Below are 20,746 nucleotides of genomic sequence, written 5' to 3' on the forward strand. Positions count from 1 at the left end.
GTGATTGGAAACTTCCCATTGTTAATAATTGATTAGTGTATCAATTATAATATGTAAATGGTTATCAACAGTGCTTGAATAAGGTTACACTTATAATAGGAAATAATTATATTCAAATAACTTTATTATTGTAGCGCATAGATGGTCAAAATTTAATTTTCATACATTTAGGTATAAATTAAAATCTTTAAAAAAAAACTTGCTGATGATGTTGTGGTATTTATAGATATATTATAAAAATAGTATTTTATATTGACACAAAAGAAATTATAAGAAATATGACCATCAACAAACTAATATTCAAATTAAAGACATTTATAATTTTAGTAATTTGTTCATAGACATAGGTATAGTTAATTATTAAGATAAAATAATTTTAGGCTAATCACAATCATTTTTTATTCCGAAATAACCTTATTTTATGCCCATGATAACGTATATACGTGGTAGTTATTTTCATTAAGTTTATCTTGTTTTTTACAATGTTATAAAGTAATAATTTCTATATTCAATCTATAATATCTAGATTTATGCTTGATTAGTAAAATCTATTTAATTTTTGATTTATTATTGTTATTACCTACTTATGAGTGGGATTCTTTTCGATTAATGGTATAAAGACATAAATGCTTTACGATGATTGTAACTGTGACAAAACAGTGTCGCCGAAATTGGAATACAGGATGTGGCCGGAACTATTTCTATCTAATACTTATTAGCAAAGTGGTCGGATTGGTTAGGCGAGCTACCCAGAATATTTCGGATGGCCGATCGTGTAGGTGAGTGTGAAACGATTAGTCACTGATAGACCCGTAACAATTTTAGAAGTAATTTTGGGCCAGTTTAAGTATGTAAATAAGCTTTTTAGAACTGAGAATCTCGATTGGCTGATACGTCGATACATATACCTTTCCGACCCCGTTTATGGCAAATCAACAAAGCTGCACAAATATACCGCCCTTGACGACGTGCACACTACAACGTACCCTACGTGATATTATAGATGTGTTGTGTCTGCCTAATCCGACGACAGAAAGAGCAGACGCGTACTTATCGATTTTACCTCTGTTCAGCATGTGTTCACGGTATGTGTGAGGGCCGGTCACTCTGTGTAATATCTATGTGACCGTGGGTCAGCCCACTCAACAGTCGACATCTAAAATGTACACACGCTAAATTTAAACAAGACACTAAGACAGGTACTTACACCACAAAACATGACAAATGAGACACATCTTATTATTTGTCAATGTCACAGAATAGATTAAATTTAATCTATTCTGTGCCAACACAATACCCAAAGGACATTGGTATTTGGTGCAATCACAGAATTGATGAATTGTGTGGTGCAACTATAAGAATGAAAATGTTTAGAAGGTGTACTATAATTAGAGATCCGTTTTTATGACGCATCGTCAATAATAGTTTATTTCTGAATAATATTACCTAAGACATGTTTATTCTAAACATATCTAAGGTATGTTGCAAGTGAATTCGTTACTGTTTATTTTGCATCCCCGCGTCTTTCCCTACTAACTTCTGCAATTGTAATCAAGTTTTTTAATTAATGTATGTACGTAAATCCATTACGAATCGTTACTTGTATTACCTCCTTGATTCCCAAACCTATTTATAACCATTATAAATTCTAGAAAAATTTAAAAAAATTTTAAATCATTAAAAAAAATCTCGCAGGTTCTATCTTCTATATTGAAAAATAATAGGTTTCTAGTGTACGAGTGTACCCCGGCATTAAGTTGCTCAATTCAATACAATTTTGATTCAATAATGATAAATCGCATCGTGTACATTTAATTGATAATATACTGTGCGAGCGAAGGAGACGGATGGTCGATGCATCAGCAAATTTCTAAGGATGCCGGATTACCAATTTATCTCTGCTCATTCGCATATGTTACTATAATTTTTTTTTTTTAATTCTTTAGGTTTGAGTTTTTAACAGTTTATACCAAAAACAGGCGCTGATTTTTGTTCCTAAGGACCCTGGCTGAATAAATAGTACAGTATTCATATGTATGTCAAACAGGACTAGTGACTATGTCAAGTATCTATATGTACATTGTACAAGATGTAACAGATAGAACTGACTAAAGGAATATCTTTTGTTCGAATTAATATTTTTAATTTATTATTATTATTATTTTTTGTTCATTAAGACGTGACCCAGCGCTTCATGACGTATAATACATTTTTTTTTAATTTTTACTTTTACTACTGAATAATAAAAACAGTATTTGAATAAATTCAATATAGTCTATTTGTGAATCTGATTATAATAATAATTTTTATGGTTAAAAGATTTATCTAAGTTAAGTAGTTAACTTTTTAGAATTTTTTTAAAATTGAATATTTTTTTAGTTAAATATAATTTGGAACGCATTAACTTTTTTAAAAATATGATTTTTAGAATTTGTTGACATGATTGTACCTATTCCTAAATTATTTACTTATATAATATTAGCAATTTTTGTCATACAATGAATTAGCATATTTTTTTTTTTTTTGGGTAGGTATTTCTGTTAATCCCTGTATATTACCGTGTACTCAGTAAAAACTTTATTAATATTGATTTATTACATTCAAATCGGGTTATAACATTACTGTTGTAGTAGGTAATTTGCTACACTATATATAATAATAATAATAATGAAATTAATTTTTAATTTTTTTTTAATTAGTTGCCGGGAGTCGGCCCTCAAATATTTTTTGCTCTGGGACCCAATTTACCAATCCCATGCACAACCACTGAACTAAACACCTTTTTTTTTTCCTGGTTAGAACCGACAGCAGAGGAGGATCTGTTTGCACAATACTACTCCTCTGCTGCCATCGTTTATTGATGAATAACGTTAAAACATTTAATCACAATACTTAACATCGAATATTACTGAACTAAACACCTACCTACCATCCATAGTCTTAATTATTCTGTACGCAAAAAGTATTTATTTATTTATTTTTTTGGTGAGTGGGATAAAGACACTAATTTAGTGATATTTAACATGCTTCAAACAACGTTTAAGAAATGTTTGGGGGCTTATCCCGTTAAATTTCCACACCCCTGTTTGTGTCTAAAACTCTAAAATCTTAATTACGATCCTTATTGGTAAAGATTGCACTAACGCAGCATTATTGTTAGAGAATAAAGATCGCCATTCGCTACCCAAAGGCCAAAGGTTATGCCCAGTAGTAAATTAAAAATACCCTACATGGACGATCTTAAAAAAACTCAAGAGGTGATGGAGTTATATTATATTTAGGAATGCCGAATTTTTAAATGTTGAACCTTAGATCATAATATGATCCAAGTGTTGAACACATTTACCGAATTCCGACTGAAAACCGAATACTACCCCTTCTGTATGTCTGTATTACACCCTACTTTCGTTCATTCCAGTCAATAGAACAATCGAAGAAATAATTGTATAAGCTATATTTAATTTTTTTTTACCGTGGTAATTACATATTGGCATCATAACATAGATTACAACTTAAAATGACTTAATTAATATTTAGCATAAGACAGGATGCCACACCAACATGACGTGTCGTCTCCTTCGTACAAGTACCGCAGCATAACAAATTTTACGCTCAGCAAATCACGTTTATCTCCGTTAATTTAAAAATTAGAGTGAATTGGCCTATTACAAAAAATCAAACGAAAGATTAGGTAATATCTAGAGCATCTCATGGGCTTTTTATCATATTTTAAAGCGAGTTATGAGTATTTTTTTATTTTTAGATTTATAAACAATTTAAGATTTTAAAATATTCAAATCTCGCTTTAAAATTAAAATATAATAAAAATCCCATGAGATGCCCTGGATAATAATCTTTAATTTTTATAATAGGTCAATTCACTCTAATTTTTAAACTAACGGAGATAAACGTGATCTGCTGAGCGTAAAATTTGTTATGCTACGCACTTGTACGACGTAGACAAAACATATTGGTGTGTCGTCCTCACAATATGAAAAAAAAAAATTAAATTACTTCTCACCCGCCAATCAACGTGAGAAAACTAAGATCTAGGCTTTTACAAAATATTTTCGACATTCACCCGTTATAATTTTTTTAATTGCCCAGTTAACAACCATATCCATGAATTAGAATAAGACGAATAAGTTATAACTTATAAGACGGAGAATTATTACAATGGTTTACAGAAGTCAGTATGAAAGGCAATTAAAAAAATAAAATTACATTGTTATCAAGGCATTTATCATTTAGCATTAATCCACGACATAGGTGTTTATAATAATGTAGTAAAAAAGATAAATCATATATATGCTTATTATATAATTCAGTTTGATAACTTAAGAGCTTAGCTAGAAGGTTGTAACATGTGTCAACGATAAGGAATCATGAATTCATGACATCCAAACACTAATGTCAAGCTATCATTTATAAATTTAACTCCAACATTTTCCAAGAAACAAAAAGGGAACAACAATTGAGTGATCATTTCAATAATAACGACAAAAATGTAATCACTGTTCATCAATATTGACATTTCACAAATAAATTGATCTCGGACGCAAAACTTAATAAAACTTTAGTCAAGACACTAATAAATAAGTTATGAGACAAAAATAATATTTGTATTATGTTTTTATTGTATAATTGATTAGATACGTCTATACTTTTTGATCCAAGTAAATTACAAGTAGAAAAAAACCCTTACAACAATTATTGACTACACACAAATTATATAAAATTACGCATACAGTTTGGTTGAAAAATAAGTTTGCATAATAAATAATTTCTACAACGATATACATTTTTACTCAAAAAAAAAAATTCGTACACTGAATATAATATTTGGGTATTATTTATACAATGTCAATGGAGTTGAAAGAATATTTACAAATAGCGTAACAGGTATTAAAGTGCCTTTTTAACAGTAAATAACAAAAATATAGTACAATGATTATTTATTTGGTGTTAAAAATAAATTATATATATATATAAAAATGTAATACACAGAACAAAACCCATGCCTTTTATAAGTATAAAAATTATGTACAATACGCAATGATACCAAGAATTGGGTAGGTATGTAATTGTTTTGCCAGTCTTCGGCAAGATACCAGTCTTTAAAGAATATTATGCATTTATTAAAATATATTGATTTCCAAATGGTTTGGTCACTAAAAGTTCTTAGTATAAATTAAATAAATAGAAAAACAACAGGTTTTGCACAATAACTCCAAAAGCTCAATAACTTAATTATAGGAACCTAAATTAAACTTCATCATCATCATCCTCTTCTTCTTGTTCTTCATCCTCATCTTCCTCCTGATCATCTACATCTTCTTCGTCATCATCTGCTTCAACCTGGTCTTTATCTTCCTCGGCATCAACATCGTCATTTTGTTCATCATCGTCATCGTCTTCTTCTTCAGCATTTTGTTCCACGTCCTCATCATCTTCTACATCATCATTTTGTTCATTATCGTCATCATCACCATCATCGTCGATTTGTTCAACATCTTCCTCTTCTTCCTCCTCATCTTCATCATCGTCTCCTTTATTTTCTGTTTCAGCATCTCCACCATCTTCAACTTCATCTTCTTCTTCTTCTTCTTCTTCTTCTTCTTCTTCAATCTGGTCGTCCAACATGTCTTCGTCCATTTCTTGACACAAATCTTTACCTTCACATAATTTACTACCGGGTCCATGACTTAAAATATGTTTCTCCCCAAATGACTTTGAATTAAATACCAGTTCACACTCATCGCAATGAAACTTAGGGAACGCAGGTGGTGCAGTTGAATGTATAATACGGTGTTTTTGGAGTTTTGAAAATGCATTGTGATTGCGACCACAAACATCACAAGCAAATAATGACAAAACTGTTGCATTTGGATGGTGGTTATCTAAATGTAAAGCTAGCTCATCATAATTCTTGGTTATTTTACAACAAATACCACAAACAAATGCAGCTTCTGTGCGATGAGCTCTTATTAAATGTTGCCAAAAATGTTTCAAACTTATCCATTCTTTTTTGCATATACCACATACGGTTTTATTACTTTTTGGTGCAGATGACTGTTGCTCCTTGCGCTCAGTTTCTTCTTCCACATAACTTTCTTCAATAATTGAATGCTCTTCTCGTTTGTGATCAAATAGATCTGTTTCAAACCTAAAGCTTTTGTAGCAAACTGTGCAAGAATGTAGCTTTCTTAGTCTCTTTGTGTTTATATCTGAAGTAACATCATCTATATCTCGTTTTAAACTTTCCTGTTGCTCTTCATTGAAACCGAGCTCAGCAAGTTCTTTAGGAAGCCCATATAACTTAGGAGTTTTCGGTTTTGGTTCTATTGGCTTTTTCACAGGGGTGGCTACTTTGGGGAAATCCTCTTTTGCTGGATGATTTTCAATGTGATCTTTAAGTTTATCCATATCACTGAATACTTTCCAACAGATTTTGCAAGGTTTTAAATTTTTTCCATGAATTTTATCTATGTGTTCCCCTACTTTACTTCCAAGAGTAAACATTTTTCCACAAATTTGGCAAATATTTGATTTGGAAAATGTCTGAGGGTGTGCTTCATGTAAATGTTTTGACAAACCATCATTATCAACACATACTTCCATACACACACCACATAAATATTGGGTGTTTCCTTTGTGTCGCTGCCTCAAGTGTTTTCTATAATTTTTCTTATTTGAGTGCATATCTCCACAAAATTCACAAACATATGAAAATACTTTACGAACATGATCACGCTTATGTTTCTGGCAATCGACTTTAGTTCTCATCACTTTATCACAACCTTCAACATCACAACACAACTCTGGATCATTTCCATGTTTGTCTCTGATATGATCCATTAATAACATTTTACTATCAAAATGTTCACCAGTTTTATCCTCAGAACATATCTCACAGTATTGAACTAAGTGGCTATGCTTTAAATGTCTATTTAAGTAAGTCTGATATTCAAATGTTTTACCACATTTAGTACAAGGATAATGACCTTTTTCTTTGGGTATTGGCATTGCATCTCTTTTACCTTTGCAGTATTTAAGATGTTTCTTTAGTAAACTTCTAATTCTAAACACTTTATCACACCTTATACATTGGTGAACAGCATTTAACTCTGCACGAATACTATTATTTGACTTGTCTATAAGCTGATCCACAGGATCAGAATGATATTTTATCATATGTCTTTTGAGATGAACTTTAGAAGCAGATGTACGTGAACATAAGCTACACGTGACGTCTGGATGACCTTTGTGTTGCCTACTAACATGTTTCCATAAATGATTATTGCCACTGTAGTATTTTGAACAGAGATCACATACATGCAGTTGATGGTCATTCTTTCTATGTTCAGATATCTCTTCAACAGTTTTAAATTCAGTATCAGGACACAATGTACACTTAAGATTCACTTCAGTTAGTTGATCTGTTACAAAATGAGATACCTGATCCTCAACATTGTGAATTGATCTATGTCTCATCATCTTTGACCATTTGGTATAAGTGCGACCACATATATCGCAGTAAATAGCATTCTCTTTAGATACTAAAGGCTCGTGTTTATCTTTAATATGTTCTCTAAGTTTTGGTACATCCACATGAACTTTTAAACATATACCACATAATAATGGCATACATTCAGCGTGTACAGCCATTATATGTTTGTAAAAATCATTTCGATTGGGCCATAACCGCCCACATACTTCACAGGTATTAGGAAGATCACCTTGAGTTTCATGATGAGATTGATGTTCAATTTGTAAAGATTGTGACACAAATAGTTTTCTACAGTCTGGTCTTGGGCATATTAGTGTTTCATTAGTGCCATGCTCTTTAAGCACATGCCACCATTTTTCAGTTCGAGAACCACAAGAATCACCACATAATTCACAACGATTCACAAAACTACTTTGAGAAGAATTACCAGTAGTTGTCACAGCTGTCGTAGTAATCATGTCATCACAACCAGTCATAAGATGAACAGAAGACATGTGTCGTAAAAGTTTTTCTTCACTTGGAAATACTTTATGACATACTTGACAGCTAATTGTGTAATGTTCATTATTAGATGATTTAGTTGGATGAAAATTATTATTGATTATAATTAATTTATCAGGATCAATAATTTGACCATTATTATCGTATACTGTGTGGATGACCACATGTCTCATCATTTTTTTCTTAGTATCATGTTGCCGTGCACACACTTGACATCTATACCTACGTTGAACAGAATCAGCAGTATCACAATTTTTAGGATGTTGGATATTTACGTGTTCCATTAGAGATTTACTATCACTGCAGATCTTCATACACACTCCACATGTCACCGCAGCTTCTTGTTTGTGACCTCTGACCATGTGTAACCAAAGACTAGCTTTATCTTGAAATTCTCTAGTACATACTTCACAAAAAAATACAGTTTCAGCTTCCATCATACTTTCTGCAAGTTCTTCATCTTCTCCCAAATGTCCATTTAATTTATGTAAATCTGAAGGTTCAATACCATGCACTTCAGATATATGTTGACTTAGATCAATTTTATTGCTAAAATTTCGTTCACATAACAAACAGGATTGACGAAGGTTTTCTTGTTTAATCTGAGAAAGTAGAAAGTGATCACTTGGTCCTGGAGGTTCAATTTCATTTTCTCGAGCTACTTTCCTCGGATTAGCATTTTTACGACGACTACCGGAGTCTGATTGTGACAAGCTTCCTCCCTATAAATATATTTACATATATAAGATTGATAACCTTATAAGTTATTAAATAAAATCAACTAATAAAAATCAGGACTAGAACTGTTTCCCATAATTTTTATGGTTGCATGACAAAAGGGGATAAGCAATATAATCAAGGTTTCCAGGAGAGCAACAAAACAATTTTTATATAATTTATGCTATTTGCGTTTGGGCTCCAAAAATGTTACTTAGACTTTACATATTATGACGGTTGCTTACATCCTAAATTTAAAAATTCAATAATGCATAATAAAATGGTCTCACTGATGTACCAATGACACATTATGATACATCTAAGTCTCTACCAACCAATAATAACAAAAATGTCGCTTGGCCCTTAATTTCACTTATCCCCTTTTGCTGTGCAACCATAGATAAGGTTGATTTAGCTGCAGTATTTAAATAAAATTCAATTTTGACTTTTGAGTTCTGATAACATGTTTAATTTAATATAGTTTTAAAACATTACCGATTTAATATTGGATCTTGGTTTATCCTTTGGAATATTATTGATAATAGAGTTACCAGCATGAACTCCAATCTAAAATTAATAACACTCAAATTTTAAGCTCAGAAAAAATATTAACACAATTTAAATAGATAGATACTTACCTCTAAAAAATCCATTGGGTTTGGAGAATCTTCCCGTATACTATTATTATTAGTATGGCTATTTATTATGGCACGTTGCTGCATCATTTTTTGATGCATTGCCTGTTGTTGTTTTTGATACTCTGTACGGCTATCATTTGCAAAATATTGCATTTTGTTCAGTGGCGGGGGCCCTCTTTGAACTAACTGCTTTTGACTCAGACGCTGAGCTTTTAAGAATTGTTGTAATTGCATAGATGCTGCAGGTTGCTTGGAAGGCCATATTGCTGGTTTTAAAGGAGGAGGTTCGCTTTTAATTTTCCTTGGTTTGGGAGGAGGATTTGGAGAAACAGCAAAAATTGATACCTAAAAATACACAATTTGGTTTATTAATTATTTAAAAGGTACCTCGTGCATATATTTATTCAAAAACAAATTGACTTCAATACAAATAATTTTAAAAATTCTATAATTCAACTCAATATTTTTTAGCTAGAAATAGGTATAGATTTTCTACTTACTTCTGGTTGAATGTGATGTAGTCGTGACATTTTATTAATTTGTGTAGACTGACTAAATTCCTAAAACAAACAATAATTATGATATGAAATTATTTTTAAATAAGTAATGGAAAATAAATATTTTACAATATTTAAAATAGAATTGTTAAGGAATTAATACTCCAAACAAATATGTTTACTGGTTCAATATAGCAAAAAAAACACAATAAGTAGGTATTCTTGTCTTTAGGTGACAAGAATACTTTGGTTATAATATCCTAAAATAAACCTAAGTTTAAAATTATGTTTTGTTAAATCAGGTGTAAAATATGTTCAATTTCTTCATTTTTTTCTTCACTAAATATAAGTAATTTTTACTAATTATTTATTAATGCTTATGACAAATTCAGGTTTTTTATAAGATCACAAAATTCTTGAAGGTATAATTGTTGATTTAAAAATTTAAACGTAATCATATTGATGGGTCAATAGAACATTAAAGTATTTAAGTCTTTATTTGTAGTACCTAAATAATTACTTTTAATTTTTTTAGTATACATTAGTATTTTTGTTAACAAGTTAATATATTACAAAAATGAAAAAGTATGATTAGATTTCAATTTTCAGGGCTATGTACTGTATTCAGTAGATACTATCTGAATATTCACCCATGCAAATGTGTGAGGTTTGTATTTGTAACAAATATATAATAAATTATAACGAAAAAATAATATATACATAGATAATATAGGTAACTAATTACAATAGCTTTGTTGCATGAACATGAAAATAAAAAATAAAAATAATAATTTATAAAATCCAATTTAAAGATAAGTTTATGCAGTCGATTACCTAATCTCTCAAGAAAATTAAATACTTTAAAATCATAAAAAATTATAAAAAAGTTAAATTTAACACATTATTATAATGTAAATTTTTTTTTATAATTAACCAATATCGATTAGATTGTTCGAAATTTGAAAAATTATAATTTTGCCGATAAAATTAGGGTATATCATCGATACAATAGTTAACGAATTCATTTTTCATATAATAATTCATCGTAATATTGGACTTAATAATGAAATCGATATATCATATAATATATAGTACTATTTTAATAATAAACTCAATAAACTAATAACAATTGTTTTCAAAGAATCGTGATAACAATAACAATAGGTAAGTGGCGGCGGTAGCAGCTACTGCATTGCTGTATATCATTAAACATAAATTTACTATGAAATCTTATGAGCGCGCGTGGTGCACGAAATGTTTCGGAACACGATTATTTCCCTCTAAAACATGATTATATTATGATGATAAAAATGAAAAATTCAAATTTTGGTAAGCCTAGATGTTATCTTATCAATAATAATTGATAACAAAACGTGAACGAATTAATAAATAATAATACTCATAAAATTAATTTTTATGTTATTATAAATATTGTAAATAGATACCACAATGCGCGAGTTGTATGTAACTGACTAGTGACTACCGAGTGACAAGAGATTGCAAGAAGAAAAAAATTACAAGACCGCCTCTACGAGTTTTTACCGACCACCGAGTGAAATTCGCACAACAAACTGGCCCAATCGTCTGCGACACCGTCGACGACGACGGCACTGCATTCGACGCCGTCACCGAAGTCGCAGACGGCCCACACACTCGTTTCCCTGGAACAATTCCACCGTGTCCGGACCACAAGGAGGTGCAGCCGGCCGTCTGTTCGTTCCGCACACACGCACACGCGGCACCACTCCCGCCTGGAGTGAAAAATTATATATATGATACGTAAAAATCCTGAAGCGTATCATCAACCGCGCACCGTTAGCGTTGGCAGGTGTATTGCGTTGGTATTTTCACGCGCATAACGAATTAACTGCAGCAGGTCGTCGGGAGCGAGAGGGCGAGCGGGTGGGCAGGCCGGTCAGGCAGCGACGGCACTGCATGATTTAAAGAACGAGAACCGAAATCCAGTTGCCGCCTCCGGTCGTGTCCCCCGTGGCCCCTTGGACGAACAATTCCCTACCGCACTACCGCTGCCGCTCAACACTCCGCCACCCGCCGTCCATCGCGTTTCGCCAAACGACTGCTACATCATACTCCTAGGCGGTCGTCAACGACGTCGTCGTTCTACATTCTACGCGCGCGCCACATCCGTAGCACCGATGATGTAGTATTTAGGTCACCTTCACACGCGCGGACAGGAGTAAAAAAAATCTAGTGCCACGTCCGATCCCTTGCGGCGGCTGTCCCCCTCAATTGGATTCCCGAAAATTATTGGGTTGCGGCGCGGGTGCGGAGTCCGTGGAAAAGTCCGGGGTACACCCCAGACACGAAACATTAATACGATCGGAAAAATAATATTGACTTCAAAATAATTGCAAAATACGTTACCTTTGCGTGATGCAGCAGCTATCCGTTCTGGGCGAAGTCTGATTATGTGTCTAAAGTCACTGCCGAGTGACGACGACGACGACGACTAATGCGGTGCCATTCACGATTACGTGCGCGGGCGGGAAGGTAGTGGTGGTGGTGGTGATGGTGGCGGTGGCGGCGGCGGTGTGTCGTCACTGTCGTGCGGCGGGGCCCCTTACATAACTGGCCCACGTCCAAAGTCGGCCATTTGCAAGAGCGTGGATATCCGGCAGCAGTGGCCACCCGGACGTGGACAGGGATGACGGTGGACCAGGTCTGTAGTACGCACGACAGACGGACCGGCGGGCAGCTGCAGCCGCAGGAGCACCCGTGAGCTTGGATATCCGGCACGGACGACGGGCGACGGGTGATGGGCACGGTGTAGCTTCGGGTTCAGACCCAAAAACGGGACATTAGTCCGACGTCGTGGACACAGATGCGCGGATCACCGGAGCACGGCGCCCAAACACGGTCGAGAAGTCGCGAAACCGAATGACATATTATTACTAACTACTTTAACCTTTTTTTCCCGTCGGCCGTCAGTACTCTGTAAACCGATGTAAACGGAACCACGATTCCACGATACGGTCGACAGGATAGACGAGGGGAGAGAACCATTAGAATTTAGAGCTCGTACCAACCGAACCCCGCGCCGACGGATGTGTCTCCGGCCTATGGTTGCGCACCACTGGACCCGTCACAGTGTGACCAACAGTTCCGCCGCTGTAGCAGTTAGTAGCCCCCATTTGATTAAAATTAAACGACAAACATCAAAATCAATTCTCGACCAACGTCGTTTACACTGATATAATCATAGAACAATATATAATATGGCCAATATAGGTATCATTTCAGTATTGTAACGTCATTTGATAATCATAATTGGATGATCAATTTGGAATCACGTCGTGGTTTTTACTGTTTTTAGTTTTTTACTTTAAGATTTTTATATTGACCATTGATATGGGCGCAACTAAGGTAAAAATGTATGGAAGTGCTAAAAACTAAAGCACAACATTAGAATCTTCCCTTTTAATGATAAGCAAAATTATTATACACATATATGTAATGTATTTATTTAATAATATTAGTAATAATCACGATTAAAGATAGTATATAGCATGATACATTTAATTTAATTTATCATGGAATATAGATACTATCTTTAATCGTGGTAATAATAATTAATAATAATAAAAATAATAGGTTAGTTATGAATTATGATAAATTCATTTTCCAATTATTAGGCAATGCAGACTTATTTAGATTACTTTCTGTATCTATATCTTATTGGCAGTGTCTCTTTCAATAGATATTGAAACTAGATTTTTAAATAAACTTTGTTGCATGCTTGTTTTAAGCCAATTCTTCATTTTAATTTTAGTTCAAGATAAAATTACCGCAATAGAAAATCGTTAACTGTAAGGATCCAAAATCTAAATGTGGCAGGTCCGCGAAACCACGTTAATATGCAAACGTATAAAGTTTAATGCAGCGTCACCCCCGACTATGTCATCAAGTACAAAATACAGTATTACAGTGGTGAATACAGAATGTCAGATGACAGACACGTATTAATACAAAAAGATAAAAGTACCAAAAGTCAAGACTACTGAGATAGGCAGATAGCAATATTGTTTACAATACGTATATAATTTATAATTTTTTAAATCATCATCCATAACTTATTAAATCTAATTATATTATAAAATTATTTATTGTATTATGCTAACAGTAAACTCTCGCTTCACCACATCCCTCTATCAATAAAGCATCACTTATGATCGAGCGGTGGCGAAGCGCGATAATAGTCAATAGATACTCTTACCAGTTAGGTACCAATTACCATGGGCGGATAGGCCTACCGCGGGCAACCGGGAATTTCCCGGTGGGCCCCCTTCGTATTTTGGTAGTGTGGTCCTTTAATGTCATATATTATTAAATTCTTTTTCATGAGGGGCCTCTTTTAAAAATTTTCCGGTAGGCCAAAAATGGCCTATCCGCACATGCCAATCACATACTGCTAAGATCATAATATTGACAATTGTTGAACGTTTTTCGGGTAGGCTAGGAAAACCATTTAAAAATAAAACCTTCTGGTTCTAAAAACGTATTTGTGACTTATGTACACTATACGCCTAGCCAGTGGCGCACAGTAGATTTTTCACAAGGGTGTCGAAAATATATATCTCGCGGTACCCACCCACCCACAAGGCGGCCTAGCGGGACTACAATAATAAACCAAATACGTATTTGATGTTTCCATTGACCATTAATTTCTATTATAGATTAAAATAACTTCACCTGTCGATAAATTAAAATTATAAAACTGGAACTTTTATCCCGAGTTTTACTATTACCACAGTGTTTTTTATTGTTAAGAACTTGAGAACTTACCGAAATTTGAGAGTGCCACAATTGTTAAAACTTTGTTTATAATAATGGTCATTATCTCCTTGGGAATTGAATGTAAAGTGGATTGTAAAAACACGGTCTAGGTGTAAAAAAATTTCGATTTTCAAGAGATGTAGAGGTTTTGAATTTTATTTTTGTCTGTCTATTTTGTTCAAAATAATTATTCTTAATTATCTTCCAATTCTTCCACAAAATTGATAATATTTATACAACAATAATCATCAACCCAATAAATTGTTTAACTCAGATTTAAAAATATGCTCGCATAATGTTTTAAGCCTAAAGTAGGTCTAGAAGGATTTAAATTGCTACGTTGCTTTTGAATAATACGTTTAACAAAACTTTCGTTTGGTATGTTCATTAAAATTTCATCCAAAAGATCACCAAGCGCCTCAATAAAAATCTAAATTGATTTATGATATGATAATTTAGCAAGATTTTGTATGTTACATTTGAACTGATCTACTTCCTAAATATTCTTATCACTGGCATGATTATTTTGCTTTATTAATTTTGGATTAGAAATGTATTTTAATGCATATAACACTGAATCACACTTGCATTTAATTTTCATGCTACATTTCCATCTTAAATTATTTTTTTGCTTATGTTGTATCGTATACAGATCCGCCGAACACTATTTTATTTACATTATCACCATTTGTTTTTAATTAAAATATTTCACTCTTTAGTATTTAGATTCCCAAACACTAATAAAAACATTGAATTTCACAAAATGTACAGTTACAGAGTTTAAGTTAGAATACAAAACATCAACCGAGATTTTGGTCAAATAACCAAATAACCCAAGGTATTTCACTTCTAAAATAAAACATTAAAACATAAGTAAAAATAAAGTGTAATAAATTTGTTATTTACAACCTTCCATTCAAAACAATCATCTATAACATATATATATAAATGGGTTACAATATATAGTTACTAGTTGGACTACTATATATAATTATTGCTAATACTGAAAAATAATAGTCCCCAACAATTAATGATGATATAATAATATTATGTATATTTCTAAATATGTTAGGTCAATAAAATTAGTAATGACCAATTTAATATTATCAATATAAGTAATATAACTATAAATTAAATGCCAATGTATAGTATTAAGTCCAATAAGCACTGTAATACTGTATGCGAGATGCGACTAATAAAAAGAGTTTAAAACTGATTTGAAATTTAAAAATGAAATGTTGTATCTCTTTTTACTCCCGAATCCCAACCTCTTATATTCTATAGGTATATGTATATCACATAAAAGTATAATATTGTGTACATAAACATGTAGTTAACTGTTAACTTATAAATAAATATATATAATAAATAAACCGGACTTTCGTGACATCGGACATTTATTCGAGGAACTTTTTTTACCGGACTTTTAGATGGAATTCCGCTCGCGAGATAGCGTCAGTGGTACGAATGGTAAATGATAATTATTTATTTATTCTGTGGTTGTGTTTTCAATTTGTCATGTGTTTATATTATCAATGTTAGATAATATATAAAGCATAAATGTTTTTTTTTATTAATTTAATAAATTATCGGAAAAATACTGAAATACTGAAATAGGCTGATGCTGATAGTTGAACATCGCAATTCCCTCAAATCTTAATAGTCAATAGTTGACTTGGAACTTTGCGATTAAATTAAAAGTTATAGATTTGGCCTTCGATTTCAAGGGCTCAAACTAGTTTAATGTAGGTATTTTGTAGTTTACTTAAAAGTTAATTCGTTTTACCGTAATCATTAACAAGTAACAACACTATAATATTTCAACCTTGAAATTGTATAATCCAATAATAATAATATAAAGATTGTGAATGCAGATATTTAATACTATAATAATGAAGTACTACTTTGGTAGTTGTATTTGGTGTTAATACAGTAACCATGTAAATGAGTGGGAAGAATTGAAGAACTGTAATTCTTGACTTATCGAGTTAAATAAAACAGTAAGTTATTTGCATACCGTTGGTGATAAATTATGTAGGGTTAATTTTTATTAATTTATAATTATGTAGTTATGGCGTTAGTAGAAGGATTTGGAGATGAAGTTATTCAGTTTTTTGGTATACTCTTTGTTGTTGTTCTAATTGTATTGCTATGGATGTCTACACAAGTGGCAGAAATGCAAATATTCCGTGGTGCTGTTTTCATTTTGGAAAGGCGTACAAGAAGACGACATCATGATGCTAATAGGACTACACCAGTAATTATTCCTAATCAATCTATGAGTAAGTTTATTTTATATTACTCTTGAATAATACAATAATATTGTGAATAGCAAAAATAAAATACATCCTTGAAAAAGAATCCCCTCACTAGAAAAAAAAATGTCCAATCAAATTTTCGACATTTTTGACAGTATATTCAAAATAAGTATTACCTATATACTATCTTGGAGAATCCAAAATAATGAAAAAAAAATTGAAGATTTCCTAAAAACAATCGTTTATAACATAAGAAAACGCTTTTAATGACTTGGTTATATTATTTCATATTTTATTTTAACTTATATACAATTAATATTATTATTATAATTGTTGTTATAACCCTTGGTTTCGTAACTGACTAGGAAATAGTCATTTATTATTTAAATTTTAATTTTAATAATTTACTTAAATTTTTTTTATACACAAATGTAATAATATAACCTAATATTATATTTTTAGGACATAAGACAATTTCAATATAATAATAATTTTTAGATTCTATATCTATATAATATTAATTGTATTTCTTATATATAATTCCCATAAATTATTTACTGGATTGTTTTTCCTAGTGAGAGGATTTTTTTCCAACTACCTTATATTGTCTTCACAAAATATTCCTGAAAAAACTCTAGAAAATCAAAAATAAATTTGTTGTAATATAATAAACTTGTATTAATAAGTAGGTTTATTTAATATTAAAATTTTACAAATAAAACAAAATAATTGATGATAAATTTTTATGTTTTTATTCAATTGGAAAATTCACTTCAGCAACAAAAGTTATAAGAGTGAAGTGTGTTTATATATTTTTAAATTACAAATTGTATTCTTAAATATATTAATAAATTTATTTACCTATAGAAAACTTATTTTATTAAAAATATATATATATTATTATGTTCATTTTTGGATCCATAGGATTTTGAAAAAGTGTTCTGGTAAATTGTTTTCTTTTCTTGCATTTTCATATTTGAGTCAGTCATTGTAAATATACTTGATTGTAATTAGGGTTCTTAATATAGTACATAAAACTTTTTATGGTTCCTAGTTCTGATTTTTAAAACCTTCAAAAAACCTTTATAATCCTCTACCTATAATAGTCTTTAATTATTTGTATAATAATTGAACATCAGTGATTGACAATCAATACTACTTAAGTTTGAACAAATATTCTTAAAACAAATTATTGTATATGTATAATATAAGTAATCAGTAACTCAAAAAAATTAAAATTTTATATTTTATTAAAGCAATATGTATATTGATAATAATCTCAATTTTCGCACTTAGTTTTTAATAACCACCATTTTATGGATGCCACTGTCATTGTAGTAACCTTAAACAATTAATTTTTTTGATTTAAGATAATGTTTTTATTGCATTGACAAATAATTTTGGCCTTGCTTAATATAATCATAATTAAAAAAAATATATTGCTTTATTATTATTTGATTTGCTTGCAGTAATTTTATTTTTAATTATACATGTATTTATGAAATAAATTACTTAGGCGAACAACCGGCAACTGAAACTGTTCCATCAAATGATGTGAATCAAACAAATTCAACTATAAGTAATGATAATCCAGTTGCTGAAAAAAGTGATGAAACAAAAACTGAACAGTGTAATGAATCTAGTCAAAGCAATGATACCAATGATATTGATAATGAACCACAGATATATGAAGATTCTATAAGAATACGACTCAAGTATTTGAATGACAATTGTCGTTTAGTTCAAGGCAGGCTGCAGGAAACTATTGGAGTTTTCAAAAGGTATTACAAAAATTGAATAATGAATGCTATCTTACAATCTTATTGTGTATTATGATATGTTATTTTTATTTCAGGAGACATTTTAGCAATGAGCTTACATCCAATAAAATTATTCGTTTGATATTCCAAGGAAAGGTATTACATGATGATGAAGCATCACTGAGTAGTTGTGGTCTTCATGATAATTGTGTTGTACACTGTCTTATACATCAGCCACGTCCTACAGCTAATACTCAGCAAACCCCTGATCCTGTAAACCATAATACTGCTGAACAGCCAATACCAAATGCAATACGTCATGGCCAACGTCAACCTGGACCAGTTCAACGTGAATGGAACTTGGCAACATTGTTATCTGCTTTGATCACAATAATAATATCATTACTTTGGTATGCTAGAATCCAGTTCTACTCATTTTTCTCATATACATCTACAGGGACACTGGGGATATTGACTGGAATTTTTTTGTTCACTGCCTTTCTCACTTATTTGGTGGACAGTGAAGAACAACAACATCATCGACCACAAACTGGACATTAATATGTTATTATGCTATATTTCAGTATATACAATCAAAGTAAGCACAAATGTGGGTCTCAAAATATATTAAAATGTATGTAATAAAATTATGTAACTACATAGTTTCTAATTTATACAGCAAATATTTTGTTTTTATTTATTATATCCAAAACACTATATATTATTGTTGAATAACTGAACTATTACTCTATAAAAGCTAGTTGTATATGTTATTTTTTTATTTATTTAGGAATTACTAACAACAAATTTGTTATGTATGAATCCTGTGTTTTTCAACTTAAAAGTGCATAAAAAAAACTTATGAAATAGAAATATAAAAAAATTTTGGACTAAATATTTCTTCTCTTTTATTTTAAAGTATGTTTTGTAGTATAATTAATCAAAATCAATCAATTCATAATTACATAACTAAAACAAATCTTAGTAGTCAATATGTTATGTATTAAAATTAAAATAATGTTATAATGGTATTAATGTATAACTACTATATTAGATTTGTTTGAGATTTAGTTGATAAGTTTAGAAAAATAATAATTGTCTGTTTTATTTTTTTATACTTAACCATTATTAAATTTATTGATTACAATTTGTTAATTTAATATGTCCACAAATGTCCTAAGTAATTCATTTATTTGATGATAGTGTATGTTTTTTCTGATATTAGTTTTAGTTTTATTATTTTAAACTATATCAATGATTTTTTTATTATGTATTATGATATTGTAGTTAATGAAATTAGCTTGTAGAAGTATTTTTAAGCACTATAATGCATTTAATTAGTAAATATCATTAAAAGGTATTTTATTTGCTATAAGAGATATTTAAAAAAATATTGGTTTATTAAATTTTAGAATTAAAGGGTAGATACTTATTAGACACTTTATAAATAATATGTTAACTTTATTGTTTTATAAGAATATAAATAAATGTTTATTCTTCAAAACAAAATTGTTAAGTTGTATATCTATTTAGATTATAATTGATATTTCTATTCATAGTGTGTATTTAGTACAGGTGTATTGTGATCGTTGGTAAATTACTTTTATGAGTTTTTCTATTGGCAATGAAAACATTATTGTTATTAAAGTCAGCTTCTAAATGAATCTAATTAAATATGACATTAAGAAGGATCTACTTTATTGGAAAAGTTAAGGGATGAATATTCCTTATTTCCTTTATTACATACCAGTTATAAAATATCTAGAAATTCAGTTGATAAAATTGAGGCGAAACATACCTAGATGTTTCATTACCCTCAATGGTACCATAGGTACCATTTTACACCAGTTTAGACCAATGGATCAACAAATTTCTAGTTTGACAAACAATCAATAAATAAAATAAAATTTATTAGAATGATGTGAATTTATTTCCCCTCAGCACAATCTTATAGCTTTTAGGCGGGGCTGAAATATTGTAAAATTGTTAAATATAACCAAAAATGAATTGTATTTTATTGTTGCAAATATATATTATTATTATCATATATGTTTGACTATATGTATCCCAA

The 20,746-nt window shown here is 30.9% G+C and overlaps 2 protein-coding genes across 3 annotated transcripts; one reads left to right on the plus strand and one right to left on the minus strand.

Annotated features, from left to right (window-relative positions):
* Nucleotides 1–4,614: 4,614 nt before the first annotated feature.
* On the minus strand, nucleotides 4,615–12,862 carry LOC107167124 (uncharacterized). 2 transcript variants are annotated; one of them, XM_015516031.2, is made up of 5 exons: nucleotides 12,249–12,862; nucleotides 9,867–9,926; nucleotides 9,367–9,711; nucleotides 9,224–9,295; nucleotides 4,615–8,733 (listed from the first exon to the last, which is right to left on the minus strand). In XM_015516031.2, exons 2-5 carry the CDS (start codon nucleotides 9,894–9,896, stop codon nucleotides 5,266–5,268), a joined length of 3,915 nt encoding a protein of 1,304 aa, XP_015371517.2. In that variant the 5' UTR covers nucleotides 9,897–9,926; nucleotides 12,249–12,862; the 3' UTR covers nucleotides 4,615–5,265. The 2 variants fall into 2 exon arrangements, with proteins under 2 accessions (XP_015371517.2, XP_089075426.1); XM_089219300.1 differs by lacking the exon at nucleotides 12,249–12,862 and adding an exon at nucleotides 11,309–11,675.
* Nucleotides 12,863–16,217: 3,355 nt separating this feature from the next.
* Nucleotides 16,218–20,722, plus strand: LOC107166893 (transmembrane and ubiquitin-like domain-containing protein 1). Its single transcript, XM_089219577.1, has 4 exons — nucleotides 16,218–16,657; nucleotides 16,727–16,939; nucleotides 18,432–18,696; nucleotides 18,771–20,722. Exons 2-4 carry the CDS (start codon nucleotides 16,729–16,731, stop codon nucleotides 19,234–19,236), a joined length of 942 nt encoding a protein of 313 aa, XP_089075703.1. The 5' UTR covers nucleotides 16,218–16,657; nucleotides 16,727–16,728; the 3' UTR covers nucleotides 19,237–20,722.
* Nucleotides 20,723–20,746: the final 24 nt, after the last annotated feature.

Source organism: Diuraphis noxia, unplaced genomic scaffold (assembly GCF_037042655.1).
Source record: "Diuraphis noxia isolate RWA-SAM2 unplaced genomic scaffold, SU_Dnox_SAM2 contig0002, whole genome shotgun sequence".
NCBI classification, from domain to species: domain Eukaryota; kingdom Metazoa; phylum Arthropoda; class Insecta; order Hemiptera; family Aphididae; genus Diuraphis; species Diuraphis noxia.

Excerpts from the sequence above, each read along its gene's own strand:
- LOC107167124 (XM_015516031.2), bottom strand. The coding sequence starts at position 9,896 with ATGTCACGACTACATCACATTCAACCAGAA. Across the intron at positions 9,296-9,366 it reads ACCCAATGGATTTTTTAGAG|ATTGGAGTTCATGCTGGTAA; the intron begins GTAAGTATCTAT and ends TATTAATTTTAG. Across the intron at positions 8,734-9,223 it reads CAAGATCCAATATTAAATCG|GGAGGAAGCTTGTCACAATC; the intron begins GTAATGTTTTAA and ends ATATATTTATAG.
- LOC107166893 (XM_089219577.1), top strand. The coding sequence starts at position 16,729 with ATGGCGTTAGTAGAAGGATTTGGAGATGAAGTTATTCAGTTTTTTGGT. Across the intron at positions 16,940-18,431 it reads TATTCCTAATCAATCTATGA|GCGAACAACCGGCAACTGAA; the intron begins GTAAGTTTATTT and ends TAAATTACTTAG. Across the intron at positions 18,697-18,770 it reads ACTATTGGAGTTTTCAAAAG|GAGACATTTTAGCAATGAGC; the intron begins GTATTACAAAAA and ends TTTTTATTTCAG.